The sequence below is a fragment of the Amblyomma maculatum genome, chromosome 3 (assembly GCF_055883805.1).
Source record: "Amblyomma maculatum isolate TAMU_Amacu chromosome 3, ASM5588380v1, whole genome shotgun sequence".
Lineage (NCBI taxonomy): Eukaryota > Metazoa > Arthropoda > Arachnida > Ixodida > Ixodidae > Amblyomma > Amblyomma maculatum.
Genome location: NC_139346.1, coordinates 24,427,014 through 24,440,617, shown reverse-complemented (window position 1 = coordinate 24,440,617; position 13,604 = coordinate 24,427,014). Strand labels below are relative to the sequence as shown.

Below are 13,604 nucleotides of genomic sequence, written 5' to 3'. Positions count from 1 at the left end.
CGGGAGAAAGGCGCGCGGGCTTACAATGCGGAGAAGGCCAGAAAGCAGGTTCTATTGTACGAGCGCGCGGCGGGGAGGGTGCAGCAGCTGGAATTTCTTTCTTTTCTTTTTTCTTTTCAAGGATTTCGCATTCAACTACCTTTTGGCACGAGAACTCAGGAGCGAGACTTCATTGTTATAACCGATAATGTGTCAAAGGGGCATTGTAGTAAGCGGGTTATTTTACCATAGAAAACATACAAAAGTAGACGGTACAGCAGGTTTTCATTGTTGTAACCGATATATTGTTAAAACCGGTATCGTTATAAGTGGACTCGACTGTATATAGTATTCAGATCACTAAATACAGTACAACCTCGTTAATTCGAAGTCATCGGGACCGCGAGAAATCTTCGAATTAAGCGGGTTTTCGAATTAACCGAACACACCAAGAAATAAGACTTAGGCAAAAAAATTCGTTGCAGGAACGTGTTACCTTTATTCGGCATATTTTGAATTACTACTGAAAGTAATCAGAGATGCTGGTTTGCCGCGTCCGGTAGTTTGCGGCTCCTAAGGTCATGCTCTCGAGTTGGTCAAATAGACGAAACATCTCTGAACTTCCACCGCGGCACTCAACAAAACTGCGGATAACGTTCAGATAACGTTCAACCAATCCTCGACAACGCTCTCGTTAGTGCTGCCGCTCTCACCACAGACGGTGAGAAAGGTTAAATTATTGCGTTCTTTAAAACGGCAAAACCATCCATTGCTGCACTTAAATTCCTCGTGCCCAAGTTGTAGAGCTAGGTCGTTGGCCTTCTCCCGCAGTAGCGTTTCATTGACGGGAAGGTAGGCAGCATTTGCTTTCTGCAGCCAGCGAAGCAGAGCAGCTTCCACATCTTGATACGTGGGAGCCCGCACTCGTGACCGCTTCGAAGAATAGGTCTTGCCGTAAGCCTCTAGTATTTTTGACTTGTTGCTCAATATTGTGGACAACGTCGAGAGGGGCACGCCATGCCTTTTGGCCAACTCGGTCTTCGAACAAGCGCTCTTGCCTGCTTCCTGGATCAAGCAGAACTTCTGCTGCAGCGTTAAAGTCTTGTACTTTGGCATTTCTGCACTGCTACGGTCGCAAATCTAGCACTTCTGTACAGTCCCGCCCAAAAAAACGGCACAGTAGCCGACCCCTAACCACAGCGCACAACACAAAGAAATGGCGCAGGCGAGACCGGCGCGGTGGTGGTGGTGGCGTACTTGCAGCGTCGGAGGCACGGGGGAAGGGTGGGCGAAGCACACCAAGGGATGGAGTGGGGGCGAGGTCACGTGATAAAAACCGGTATGCCCGCCGTGTTGCAGTGAAGCACGTCTTCTCCTCTGCAGGCGCATGTTTCGGCGGTGCGCGAGGCGCACTGTGGACCGATTTTTGTGCAGAGAGTGCTCCGGCTGGGGCGCTACGCCTATAAATCATCGCCATTACTATGTGGCTTTGCCTCGCGGCTCCGTAGGGTCGTCGTTTCGCCGGGTTTGCGGCGAAACATGGATCAGGCATTGCCGCATAGCAGTCCAAATTTTCGAATTAACCGGGCTGGCGCAGGCCGCCTGTTCGAATTATCCGGCCAAATTTACATTGGAAAATACGGGACCGCAGAAAACCTTCGAATTATCTGGGATTTCGAATTAACCGAGTTCGAATTATCGAGGTTGTACTGTATTTGTCATATTTTACGACAGGCTCAGGGCTGATTCAGGGGTGATAAGATGCAGTAAAACCTTTTGGGAATTCTGATAATTTAAACAAGCAGCGTGGTTCCGACTGACCATGTAAATCTATGGCTTCGGACACTCATTAATTCCAGCGGTGGATCACATCGCGGTTCGACTTGCAAAACCAGAGGTCATCCAAATAGACTCCCTGAACATGAATTGCTTGGAACAGCGCTCTCCGTGCACCTTAGGCATGCACTTTGTAGCAGGTGCAGCAAGGATCGGAATTCTATCATAGTCGAAATATAGCCCAGCACTGTTTTTTTTTTTTTTTTTGTCTTTTAAATTCACACCATCTCACTGATGCCATCACATGTGCACATCAGCCAGTCGCACTGTTTTGAACACTGCTTTGAGCATCGGCCTTTTAGTTCTATTTTTGGATGGCGTCATGCTGTTCTAACAGCTATTTGCATTCCCCTCTCCTGCATTCATTTCCTCCGTGCTTCAAGTACACTGACCCATCACGTTTTCAGGATGCTTCACCACGTGTGCACTGCACAGTTCTTGCGGTGAAGAGTCTCCCAAACTCAACGCGGTCATTTGTGAAGAGACACTACTGCTACTGCATCAACATCGTATCTTGGGCTAGTTGGTTGATACTTGTACTGGTGAAAAACTGCGCCGAACGAAACACACCACAAGAAAGAAGACGAGACACAGATGAGACAAGCACCTGTGTCTCGTTTTTTTTTTTTTTTTTTTTTTTGTGTTGTGTTTCGTTAGGCGCAGTTTTTCACCAGTACATGCTACTGCATCACTCTGCAAAAAAGGGGCACACGGAGTCACTGGCGATCCTGGTCAACATGCCCAATAATATTGCACTTGCTGAAATCACAAAATGTCATCATTGTCGCTTAGTTTTCATCTCGGGTATCTCAACACCCATATTCTAAGTGTTGATTGGAAAAAAATTAGTGTGATGGTTCTCGGCAGTTGTGGTCACTCAATAATCTGAACTTTCAGATATTTCGAACATGTTTCCTGGTCCCTTGAGGGCTGAATGAAGGTTCGTTGAAGGTGCTGCATATGTTGTTCAATATTTGATTCAGAAGATAATACAGTCGAACTCATGGAATATCCCCTTGAAAATCTCATGTAAAAGTCCAGGAAAGCCGCGTCATATATAGAACTCAATTTCACCGGTCGTTCGATATATCGAACTCCGCATCACACACTCAGTGCCTTCCCCAAAGACTATCGCATCAGCCTCGGCCGTTTGCTTCATGATGTTTTCAAGCCACGTGCGGAAGGAATGAAAGGAGATAGTTCGGCGATGGCTGGTCTAGGGCAGCACTGCGCCCACTCCCCAAAGGTGCGCGTATCTGTGGTTATAGTTTCTCGCGCGCCAGCACGTGACATTTGCAAGCCATGTGCGTGAATGAACCAGAGAGAACCGATGGGAACGAGAGGGGAAAAGCACGATAGAGTGAAGCGCAAGGGTGTGCCCATTCGTTTGCCGGGCTATCTCTCTCCTTCCTCGCTCCCGGCCTTCGTTCGCAGTAGCATGCGCTATGCATGCGCCAAGCCAGCTCAGCCCTTTTTCAGACAAAACGTCGGACGCTTTCACCAGCGTGTGTTGTGAACCCTCTGCGCGTGGCGGCTGACGTGGCTATGGCGCCTGCGGAAACGGCAGATATCTCTTCTTTTTTTTTGCGAGAGTCGTCTATTCTTATCGTTGTGCTGTACGCGCGGCGTAGCGTAAGTTATGGCGGTAGCGAATGCTAACCCCTTAAGGGTCAAATAAATAAAAAAATTATGTTCCCAAATTGGCCAAATTTTTTTATTACGTAAAATGCTTCAGTAACGTGTTTGAAACACAAAAAAAAAAAATCACAAACAATTTCTGACGGATAATTATTTATTAGTTATTACCTGCCCCCTTGTGCAATACTCCATACCTTACACCTTTGCGGAACATTGAGAAATAAAAAAATAAATTCTTGAAAGTACAGGTAGTACGAAGTGGCTTAGAATTGCCGTGCAAAAGATGCACCATTGCTTCTAGGTGCATTCAAACTAGATGAGACCACTATCCATGTGGTAGCGTTCGGAGCATGGCACTGCGCAGAGGGCCTTCTCTCACCACCAGGTCTGTCTGGCACCATTCACGGGAGCTCGTCATCGTGTCATCGCTGTCTGTAAAAATGTCATCACTATCCTCTTCACTCGAAGAACAAAAATGGCATCGTCATCACTTGCGCTGTCATCCGACGCAGAATAATCTCCCGCACCAGATTCACGCACGCATGATGCCATGTTTTAGAAAACGCGGGAAACGGGATGCAGGAATTCCACAATCTAGTGTTCAAAATCGCATTCAAGAAAAAGCCCAACGATGGGACCTGTGCTGCCATCTATGTTTTATGTTTTAAAGTACCGTTTCAAGAGCTTGGCTTGCCAAAAGCCCCTTGAAACATTGCGGAACAGCTATGACGACCTCAAAAAATTGACGATCGCTTGTGACGAGCTGAGCTCGTCATAAGCCCTTAATGGGGCAGTGTTTGTTTGTTTTTTTTTTTTTTTGCGGTAGTCGTTTATTCTCGCATATATGAATAAGCGAAAGCATGTGGTCAGCTGTGATCATGACACCGGCTTTAGCATTTTTCGCTTCAAACAGCATTTGCTGCTATCAGGCTTCCCAATGATTTTGTGGCAGTGGACTACGCCCGCCCCAAACGCGGCGTGATAAATCGAACCAGGCTTATGCAATCAAGCCATCACGGGCACTCTGCCAAGTTTGCTCCCCGCCACCGCAGGAGCTATCAAAAGATAAACACACCCTGATGTTATCGCTGCGCAGCATCTTGGCACGCTGCCAAGAAATGAGCTGTGGATGAGACGACTGAAACGGAGTGGCACGCGCCATCGACATGCAAGGGAAAACGCTTGCGATTTCTGCTGCGGCGACACAGAAACCTTGTTTTGAGCTGCCGTGGTGGCTCAAGCGGCGAGACGGACGCAGTTCCAACAAGATGGAAATTTTTCGCTCTGTTGCTGCCTCTCTTTGCTGAGATCACTCAATCGCTTGCATGCGAGCGAGCTGGCCTTAACGCTTTTTTTTTTTTTTCGAAATTCTTGGGTGCAAAAGTGGAGGGTGGGTTCATTATGCGAGTGGGTTGATTACGCGACAAATACGGTATCGTTTTTTGCATCGTAAGTGCTGTCACAAGTCGATTTCTGTATATCGAATTATCTATATATTGAACGATTTCGCGATCTCCTTTGAGTTCGATATATCCGGGTTCGACTGTATTCGGCGTTTGCACACCCATAGTTAAAACAGACTTGCCATTTTGTAGCAGGCGCTGTGAAGCTGATGGCTGCTGCTCTTGTTAACTACTTCTGCTGTTCTTCTGTTGAGGACAGTGCTAATAAAGATGTACAGTACGGACTCTTCAGTGAGTCATTTCTTCAATTTTACAGATGCGTGCTCACAGTTGGCTGACACCATTTTATGTACTTGGAATACAAAACGTTACAAAGTAGTGAATGGGATCGTGTTCCTTTTGCAATGCTGTTTTTTAACACAGGCTAGTTCAAAGTTATGTAGATGGTGTTGGTTATGAGATGGATGTTTAGCAGAAATGTCATGAATTTAATTGTTAGGGTCCTTTAGTGACACAGAATGTGGTGTGAAATGAATTTTACCGGTGCCCTTGGCACGCTTGCTCCCTTTTCAACTTGAGCATGCTAGTGCATTCGATGTTATGGTTTCGGCAGCAACGTGCCGGCATGCTGCTGTGGGATGAGCTATGATATCAGCATCTCTGTCGCAAGCAGAATTTGCACAAATATAATGCATTTCTTTTCTTGAATCATCTGCTTAGAAAATCGCCTCATGTTGTTTACAAGCAGGAAGTGCAGAAGCAGCATCTGAATCAGCAGTGTGCAGGTGGTAGCTGGCAGGTGATGTCAGCGGGCGCTGATCAGTCGGTGGATTATGTGACGTCACAAGGCCATGAGACTAGGTAGCAAGAACAGCTCCTGCGAGATGGTAGTCGAATGTGGGGATCCCGAGTTGGACATGCTGCCTCTAGGCACGTTTGTACATCTTGGTTAATTATAGTACCTGTGTATGGTGACTTTTCAAGTGCTTAAGACTGCGTGCTAATGAGTACGCATGAGATAATAGAAGCACGAATTAATGCATTTGTGATTAGCCGAACAGCAAAGTGCACATAAACAAACGAGGATCTGCAAAAAGGGGCTTGCAGACGGGAGCCATTTATGCTGTTGCGTGACATTGCCCTTAAAGGCGGCACTCTAGTGTTCTTCAAATTTTAGCTTTGGTCCTGTCCCGGTTCTGGTGGACCATGTGGCTTGTCAGCCTGCTAGCATGTTTCATGCTCATGCGCTGCTGTCCCTGGGCTGGGCTTGTTAGTGGAGAGATAGTAGCATAGGTTGGCAGGCCGCGAGAGAGCAGTGCTTCCCTGTATGAGTTACTACAGGTAGTCATTGCAATTTACGTTCTGTCCAGGACTGTGCAGCAACTCTAAGAAATGCTCTTGTAAAGCATAATTTGAACGCGGTTCTTTCTCTTGTGTTGGCAGAAGTGACAAGACCCGGTGGATGGATGTTTTGACGCCCATGGTGTCCAGTGACCCCGACGAACGCATCTATGAGGAATGGGGTAAGTGGGAAATGCCACATCCGGCATCTGCACAGCATTATCCCCCCTCCTTTAGGTCCTGGCTCTTCTAATATCTGTAGCACCAGGTGCAGCTGAACCTAGCTGGAGTCTTGCACTGGTGCCATGTGCTAGGCCTTGCGGAGCTGCCAGCAATACAAGGCATGCTGAGGACCAGTGCACCGGATGGAGGGCCGCACTTCTTTTTTCTCCATTTTGGTGTGTTTTGGTCCGTCCACAGAAGTAGCATTTTTCAGTTCTTATCATACAGACTGGCACTGTATCCGGTGCATAGTTACAGATACTCTGTCTCTTCGATCCCATTACCAGTGCTGCTCAGGTTCTGTTCCTCCTCATCAACTTCATAAATTAAGTCATCTTTGATTCCCTCCAAAACTTTAAACTACAATGTTTGGAAGCCCTTGTCTAACATCTTTCCTATTAAGAAAGGTGTTAGGCAAGGAGACACGATCTTCCCAGTACTATTCACAGCTTGCTTGGAAGAAGTATTCAGAGACTTGGAATGGGAACAGTTAGGGATAAGGGTAGATGGAGAATACCTCAATAATCTGCGATTCGCTGAAGACATTGCCTTTGCTAAGTAACTCAGCGGATGAACTGAAAAGAATGATTGATGACCTAAACAGGAAAAGTAGAAATGTAGGCTTGAAAATCAATATGGGTAGCATTAAGAGATAGGAAACGTGCAAAGTGGGTCAGAGAAATAACTCAGGTCACTGACATTCTAGGGGAAATCAAGAAGAAATGGGCATGGGCAAGACACGTAGTGTGAAGAGGAGAGGATAACTGATGGTCGATTAGGGTAATAAACTGGATTCCAAGGGAAAGAAAGCGTAGCAGGGGGCTGCAGAAAGTTAGATGGGCGGATAAGGTTAAGTTCGCAGGGGTCAAGTGGATGCAGCTAGCACAGAACTGGGTTAATTGGAGGAATATGGTAGATGCCTTCGCCCTGCAGTAGTATAGGCTGATTGGAAGAAAATCGTAGATGCCTTCGCCCTACAGTGGCTAGAATACTGAAGTGCGGTTACCGCCAAACGGCGCCTATGGGGAGCGTTGCCCTCTGGTGATGCCTCCGCTAGATGGCATGCCCTCCCGCTTACATGTCAGGTCGGTGCATGAAGTGCATGCTTGAACCCTGGAGTGCGCGTGTGATGTGGGCGCCTTGCACTGTTTTTTGGTGTAAGTTCTGCCTGATGGTGTATGCTGAGTTGGCGACAGTCATTGCTTTGTACCTCGTTAGAAAAGGGGTTACAAATCGTACTAGGAAGAGCTGTTCTTTGTGCTGAAATTTTTTAGATGTGCAACGCTGCTGTTTGTGAGCTGCTTTCGAAAAAACTTACTGTAACATCAGCTTTGGCGCATTATTTACGGTGCAACTGTGAATGTTGATAGAACGACCGTGGGCGGTCCCTCTGTGCGGCGCGTTCCAGATCATTTTTCTGATTGTGCTTTGCAATACATGTGTCAGAAACCGTTTCAAAGAAAATAATTGTAAGGTGAGGCTGGGCCCATCGTGCCAGCACTGCCATAAAAGCGACGACGTATAGTGATCAAAGGGCTGCGGCCAGTTCTGAGCATAGACTTGCTTCAACATTCTTAGATAGAGACAGCTGGAAAACTGCGCGGTGAGCCAAAATGATCGCCGATCTGGCGTGAGTTGATCGCAAAGAGACCGCAGCGCCCCTCTGCGGTAGATGGGTCAGGCCATGCATGCACATATTGACTTTTCTGTCGCGTCATAAAGGTTCATGAGATCAGTTGGGTGTCACTGAACGTGCAGTGTGCGCTGATCTGGATCTCCTGGGCGAGGAACGTGTTCGCTATGTAACAGCTTGGCATGTTTTGGGCGGTCGAGTAAAACTATTGAAGAACCCTGGCGATGGCCTTGCATTTTGAAGTAGTTAATATATATGCACCTGCGTTCAAGGGCAGACATTTTGTTAAGTGTTCACATGATATCTAGTTTTACAGCATCGAACGTGAACACGAAATGTGTGCAGCTGCAGAATTTCATTTATGCATAGCTTGCAAGCATCTCTATTTCCTGGGGTTTTCCTTATTAATGAAACAAAATAAAAGAAACTGATGGCAGAAATTTAGAAATTTGGTCAATGCTTCTATGCATCCTAATCAATTATGGAATGAATTTGTCTTCTGCAGCAAAGGTGTTTTTTCTTGGCTCACAGAAGAAAAACAGCCATATTAATCAGCCCAGGCAAAATCGGCAGCGAAACAAGACAGTAATTCCAAAAAAAAATAAATAACAGCTATCCCCAAATCGTAATTCTTAAGCTGCTCACCTAGCTATTTGGAAAACAACAAAATCCACGGTGAAAAAAAAATTCAGCGGCAGTCTACTTTGGCTAAGCATGGATATACATGCAATGTTTACAGCCCATGTTTAGAAAAGTATTTCTTCCTATAGCTTTGTTCTACCATGCCCTGCCACGTTTAGCTAAGTACTTATTTGTTTCCTTGGGTTTTCATTAGGATTAAGCCTGCCTAATTAACGTCTTTAGTGCCGCTGTGTCATTGAAGGTGAAGCCAACGACCTTCAAAGCGCAGCTTGAAAGACTGGCAGCTTAGCATGTGAAAAAAACTGGGTACTGAAATTGCGCAGTGATCTAGCACTGTGGCCAGCAAAACTAACCTTTTTACCACGGCCCGTGTCTGCAACTTACTGGCGGCAAGTTTTTCTTGGAGTGATTACTCGAAGTAGGTTTCAAAGCCACTCTGGCGAAATCCCGCTTAGAATACGGGCTGTAATTCTTCTGCTTAAAAAAGACCACTGTACAGAACAATAATTTTAAATCTGCATGACTTAGATATTGGCAAATAAATAAAAATGCCATGTAAAAATGGAGGTCGCAGTAAGAGCAGAAAGTATGCATAAGAGGGATGTCTCAAACGCGGCCAATTAACTGTGCGGCAAGCAAACGACACACAGTGAGTGGACATGTTAGTGGGCGTCAGCGCTCTCTGGATCTCCCCCTCCGGAGCATCGCGGAAAGGCTTCAGAGTCGGCAGTGCGGTCCGCACACTTCCCTGTTCTCGCCACTGTAAGGGGTATAGTCAGGCTGATGATGATGAAGAACGTCGTTATCCTGCTCCAATAAAGCCCATAAATTGCTTCTAACCTGCTCCAAAATCGGAATTTTGCTGCTCCGAAATGAGACTTACTGCTCCTGTAGCTGCTCCAAAAAGCTAGAGCCTGTTTCCACCCCTGAATGTTACTACCACCTTTCATGTGTTTAATATTGATGTCAAACATAGATTACAGTGAAGGGCTTGCCATGCATGCAGCAATGCCACCGATCAATGGTGTCAGTAGCCGTACGACACACTCCTTCCGTCACTTCATAGTTTCAGGCTACAAAAGTTTGTGAGAGTGATACCGGACGGGGTGTCCCAGGTATCTGCTGGTTGTTTGAAGACAGTGGCAATAAAAATGTACAGTATTGACTCTTCAGTGAGTTGTTTCTTCAGTTCTACAAATGCATGCTCACATTTGGCCAATAAAAATCATTTCGTGAGTGCACGTTAAAGAACCCCAGGTGGCCAAAATTTCCGGAGTCCTCCACTACGGCGTCTCTCATAGCCTGAACCACTTTGGAACGTTAACCCCCACAAATCAATCCTTTTGAAGCAATTTTGTGAGCGGGAATCGAATGGTGCCGAAATGAAAAACGTGCTGCCTGTATACGTTGACAGTGCGCGAAAATCTTTTTTTTTTTTTTGTCACTAAGTTGAGAGGAAACAAAGCACAACATTGATGTTGCTTGGTTTAGGTGTCACAATGGCCACAGGAATTGTATGGCCTGGGTACTGAATGGAAGCTTGAGCAAAGTGGCACTTCATGCACTTGAGCTTAATGTGCTTGATGCAGATTCCAACACTACTTAGGGATGTTCAAGTGACCTGCCAACACATCTGAATATATAGTGACAGGTGGTTACACACTGGAGAGAGCACTTCCTGGTGGCTGCTTTCAATGCTTTCGAATATTGCCAGAGCATTCCTTAGACTGGACGTCATCACAATCCATTCATAATGTCCGCTAGGCATGACATCCTATCTGTGCACATCATAATGATGCATTCAGACATGCCAATACCCTGAACGTAATGTTCAATGTAGTGAAAAACATAGCCTATCCGAGGAATGGGTTTGTAATCAGGTATCGTGATGGCGTTGAGCTGGCGATAGTCAGTACACGAGCATGGGCATCTTTAACCTTTCTTTTCTGCCAGGATGACCGGAGCAGCATTAGAGGATAAAGAAGGTTTCACAAAACCGTGTGCTAGAAGGGCTTCCACTTGATTGTCCTTTTCTGCTTGACGCGCTTGTTAACTCCTGTATGGAGGGAAATGAATCTGAGTATTGTCAATATTAATAATTCTGTACTGCTTTTTGGTCATGCACCCTGTGTCCATCTGTGATTTGGAAAAAATGGCTTCGTAGTCTGTCATAAGTTGTTCCACGAGGTTTTATCGTTTGTTATCGTTTTTGGTGCAGCGCATACGATGAGGACGACAGGAGACACAGTCCTCTTGTCCTCGTCGTATGCGCTGTGCCGATAATGTCTAACCAACATGCTCAAATATTTACCTTATCATCGTTTGTGTCTGTTTTTATATACCGCTAGACAATGGTTCCAGCAAGCCGTTACTAAATAGCCCAACTTGAATTTTTAACGATTTGTCAATAATGCGTCAGTTCACCACAGAATAATTTATCAATGCTTGAGATCATGCTGACAGGATAGAATTCTGTCTTGCGTTGTGTCACACTCATGTCATACAAATTCTTGGCTAAGCTGAAGTGGAATGCTGTATCCAGGCCAAGAAGTAGATGAGCCTCTATACCCTGCAGAGAACTTTCCTGTTTTTGTTGTCAGTCTGTAGCTCAACATCAACATGCCCCAGAGACTACTTGATGGATTGCTGAACACTGATGGAAGAATCCCTTATTATAGACTGTAGATTATTGTAAGCAGCCTCACTGATGCAGGTGATGGTTGCTTCTGTGTCGAGAGTTGCATCAACGGGGCTTCCGGTGATGCAGGCTGTGAAGAGTATTAATGAAGCTCCGGGTTACTCACCACATTTCCCTAATTGGTGTCAAGAGCAGACACACGAGTGCTAGTGCACTTGGCATGGAAATTCAGCAGCTGAGCATTGCTAGCACTCTGAACTCGCCAGGGATTGTCCTCTATTCCATTCTCTTCCTAGTCCCTATTCTCTTCTATTACAGTATATTGTCCCTTAGCAGGATTGTCGCTGGCAAGGATGTGGTCTACTGAACATGAGTGCACAGCATCTGGGCTTTACAGCATGAAGAGCGAGAACACTGTAATAATCAGCTGCCGCAGTGGCTTCACCACAATGAACTAGTGCAACAGGGCGAGGCATCCCCAATAATTTTTGCGGCTATAGAAGAGAGCCCATTTTCGCCACTGCCATTGTCTATGATGCTAAGTTTTCTCCACGTTGGGAACAACGCAAATGTGGACTGAACTCTGAGTACTAGATGAGGCACTGCTCAGATCTTTCGCCAAGAAATACTGATGATTTTATAGTGTCAGTTCAAAAGTGTCCCTCATTTCAACAGTTACATATTTCCATACCAAGGGGTTTGGATTATACATTCTTCCCCCGTTTCAGTTTTTAAAATGGTAGTACTAATGAGGTTGTAAATATGCCAGTGGATAATAGATCGGGCATGTGTTTGTGTGCAGACTGTCCACAGGTGCAGTGCCGTTATGCATACACGCCTCAGCAACCCGATGAGCTGGCCCTGGAGGAGGCAGACGTGGTCAACGTGTTCCGCAAGATGTCTGATGGTCAGTCCACCCTTTTGTCTTTGCAGCAGACTCCTGTTTCCACTAGTGTATGTGAGAAGCTCTTCTTAAGTAGCTGCTCGACTGTCCCCTGGGTGCTTCACCTTAGGGAGTTCTGCCCGACCGTTTGGACTGGGCAGTAGGGCACCCAGTGTGAAGCAACACTGAAGAGGACATGCCAATTGTTGTTGGGGTGCACGCTTATTTCATTCAGTCCTCTTGGTTACTGAAAGAACGAATTATTTTCAAGGCACGATCGAGCCATTCCTATTTTTTTGCAATGGTATTCATGCATGCCAATCAGCGTGGTGTTGTAATTCATGCACTGTCGCGCGGCATTTCAATGAGGCCTGCCTGTCGACTGTTCCAGGCTGGTACGAAGGGGAACGCCTGCGAGACGGAGCCCGGGGCTGGTTCCCGGCCTCACACACGGTGGAACTGGTCAACCTGCACGTGCGCTCACGCAACTTGCGCCTCCGCTACCGCCTCCTCATGGCATCCCAGACCCTACTCGAGAAGCAGCAGCAGCAGGGCAGGGGGGCCACCAGTGACACAGTGCCACCCCTCTGAGAGGACTGACATGTTCATCTTTTGTACATGGCCGTATCAGTATATAATATATGTATACGGGTGTCCACAGGTACAACCCTGCGTGTGTGGAACACACCACTCACTCACACCCACCGATCAGGGTGAAATGAAACAAGGCTTAGCTGCTCCTTCACAACAATGGGCCAACATTGTGCCAACATAACTTCAACAGGGAATATTTTATCACTCCACACCGCTACTGCAGGGTATGTCCATGGCTGCGGTTCAAAGCGGGCACTTTAAATGCAAAATATGCCTTAGAGATCTGTGGCCCTACAGACAGATCTCGGAGGTTGTGAACTTTCAACTGCCAGCATTTGTTTAAATAGAATTATGAATACATTCCCAATAAAACTGCCATTCGGCTACAGAAATTGTGTCTGAGCTTTCAGACTGTTTTTGTTCATCCACTTTTAATCTAACATCGCCAGATTCATGTACTGTCTCTGTGACGGGATGTTTAGTGACCCTCCGTCTTTAATGCCAGTAATCCGACCTAATTTGATTCAATGGATACAAGATAAAATATTAAAGGCAGGCAAGTGAAAGGCGTTTAAGATTGCTGGCAGCCACCTTCTGAATTTGAATTTTTTTGTTTTGCATTTAATTAGGTAAAATTATTTACCTAAATTACTAAATATTGTAGGATTCGACACCACCCAATCTGGTCAGGAATTGCGACTTGATGAGGTTTACTGGTCACTGACCGTGGCTGCAAAGACTGCCTGAATGAATATCCATACATTTAAGCTTGAGGCCTCCTCTTGTGCACGCAGT

At 46.1% G+C, this 13,604-nt stretch overlaps 1 protein-coding gene across 4 annotated transcripts in view; it reads left to right on the top strand.

Annotated features, from left to right (window-relative positions):
* Exn (Ephexin) overlaps nucleotides 1–13,201 on the top strand; it is a 155,452-nt gene extending 142,251 nt beyond the window's left edge. For all 4 annotated transcript variants that reach the window (XM_084597363.1, XM_084597364.1, XM_084597366.1 and 1 more), the window contains 3 exons: nucleotides 6,300–6,379; nucleotides 12,135–12,239; nucleotides 12,607–13,201. In XM_084597363.1, the coding sequence (XP_084453489.1) occupies nucleotides 6,300–6,379; nucleotides 12,135–12,239; nucleotides 12,607–12,806 (385 nt within the window). In that variant the 3' untranslated portion in view covers nucleotides 12,807–13,201. The remainder of the gene's footprint in view (nucleotides 1–6,299; nucleotides 6,380–12,134; nucleotides 12,240–12,606) is intronic.
* Nucleotides 13,202–13,604: the final 403 nt, after the last annotated feature.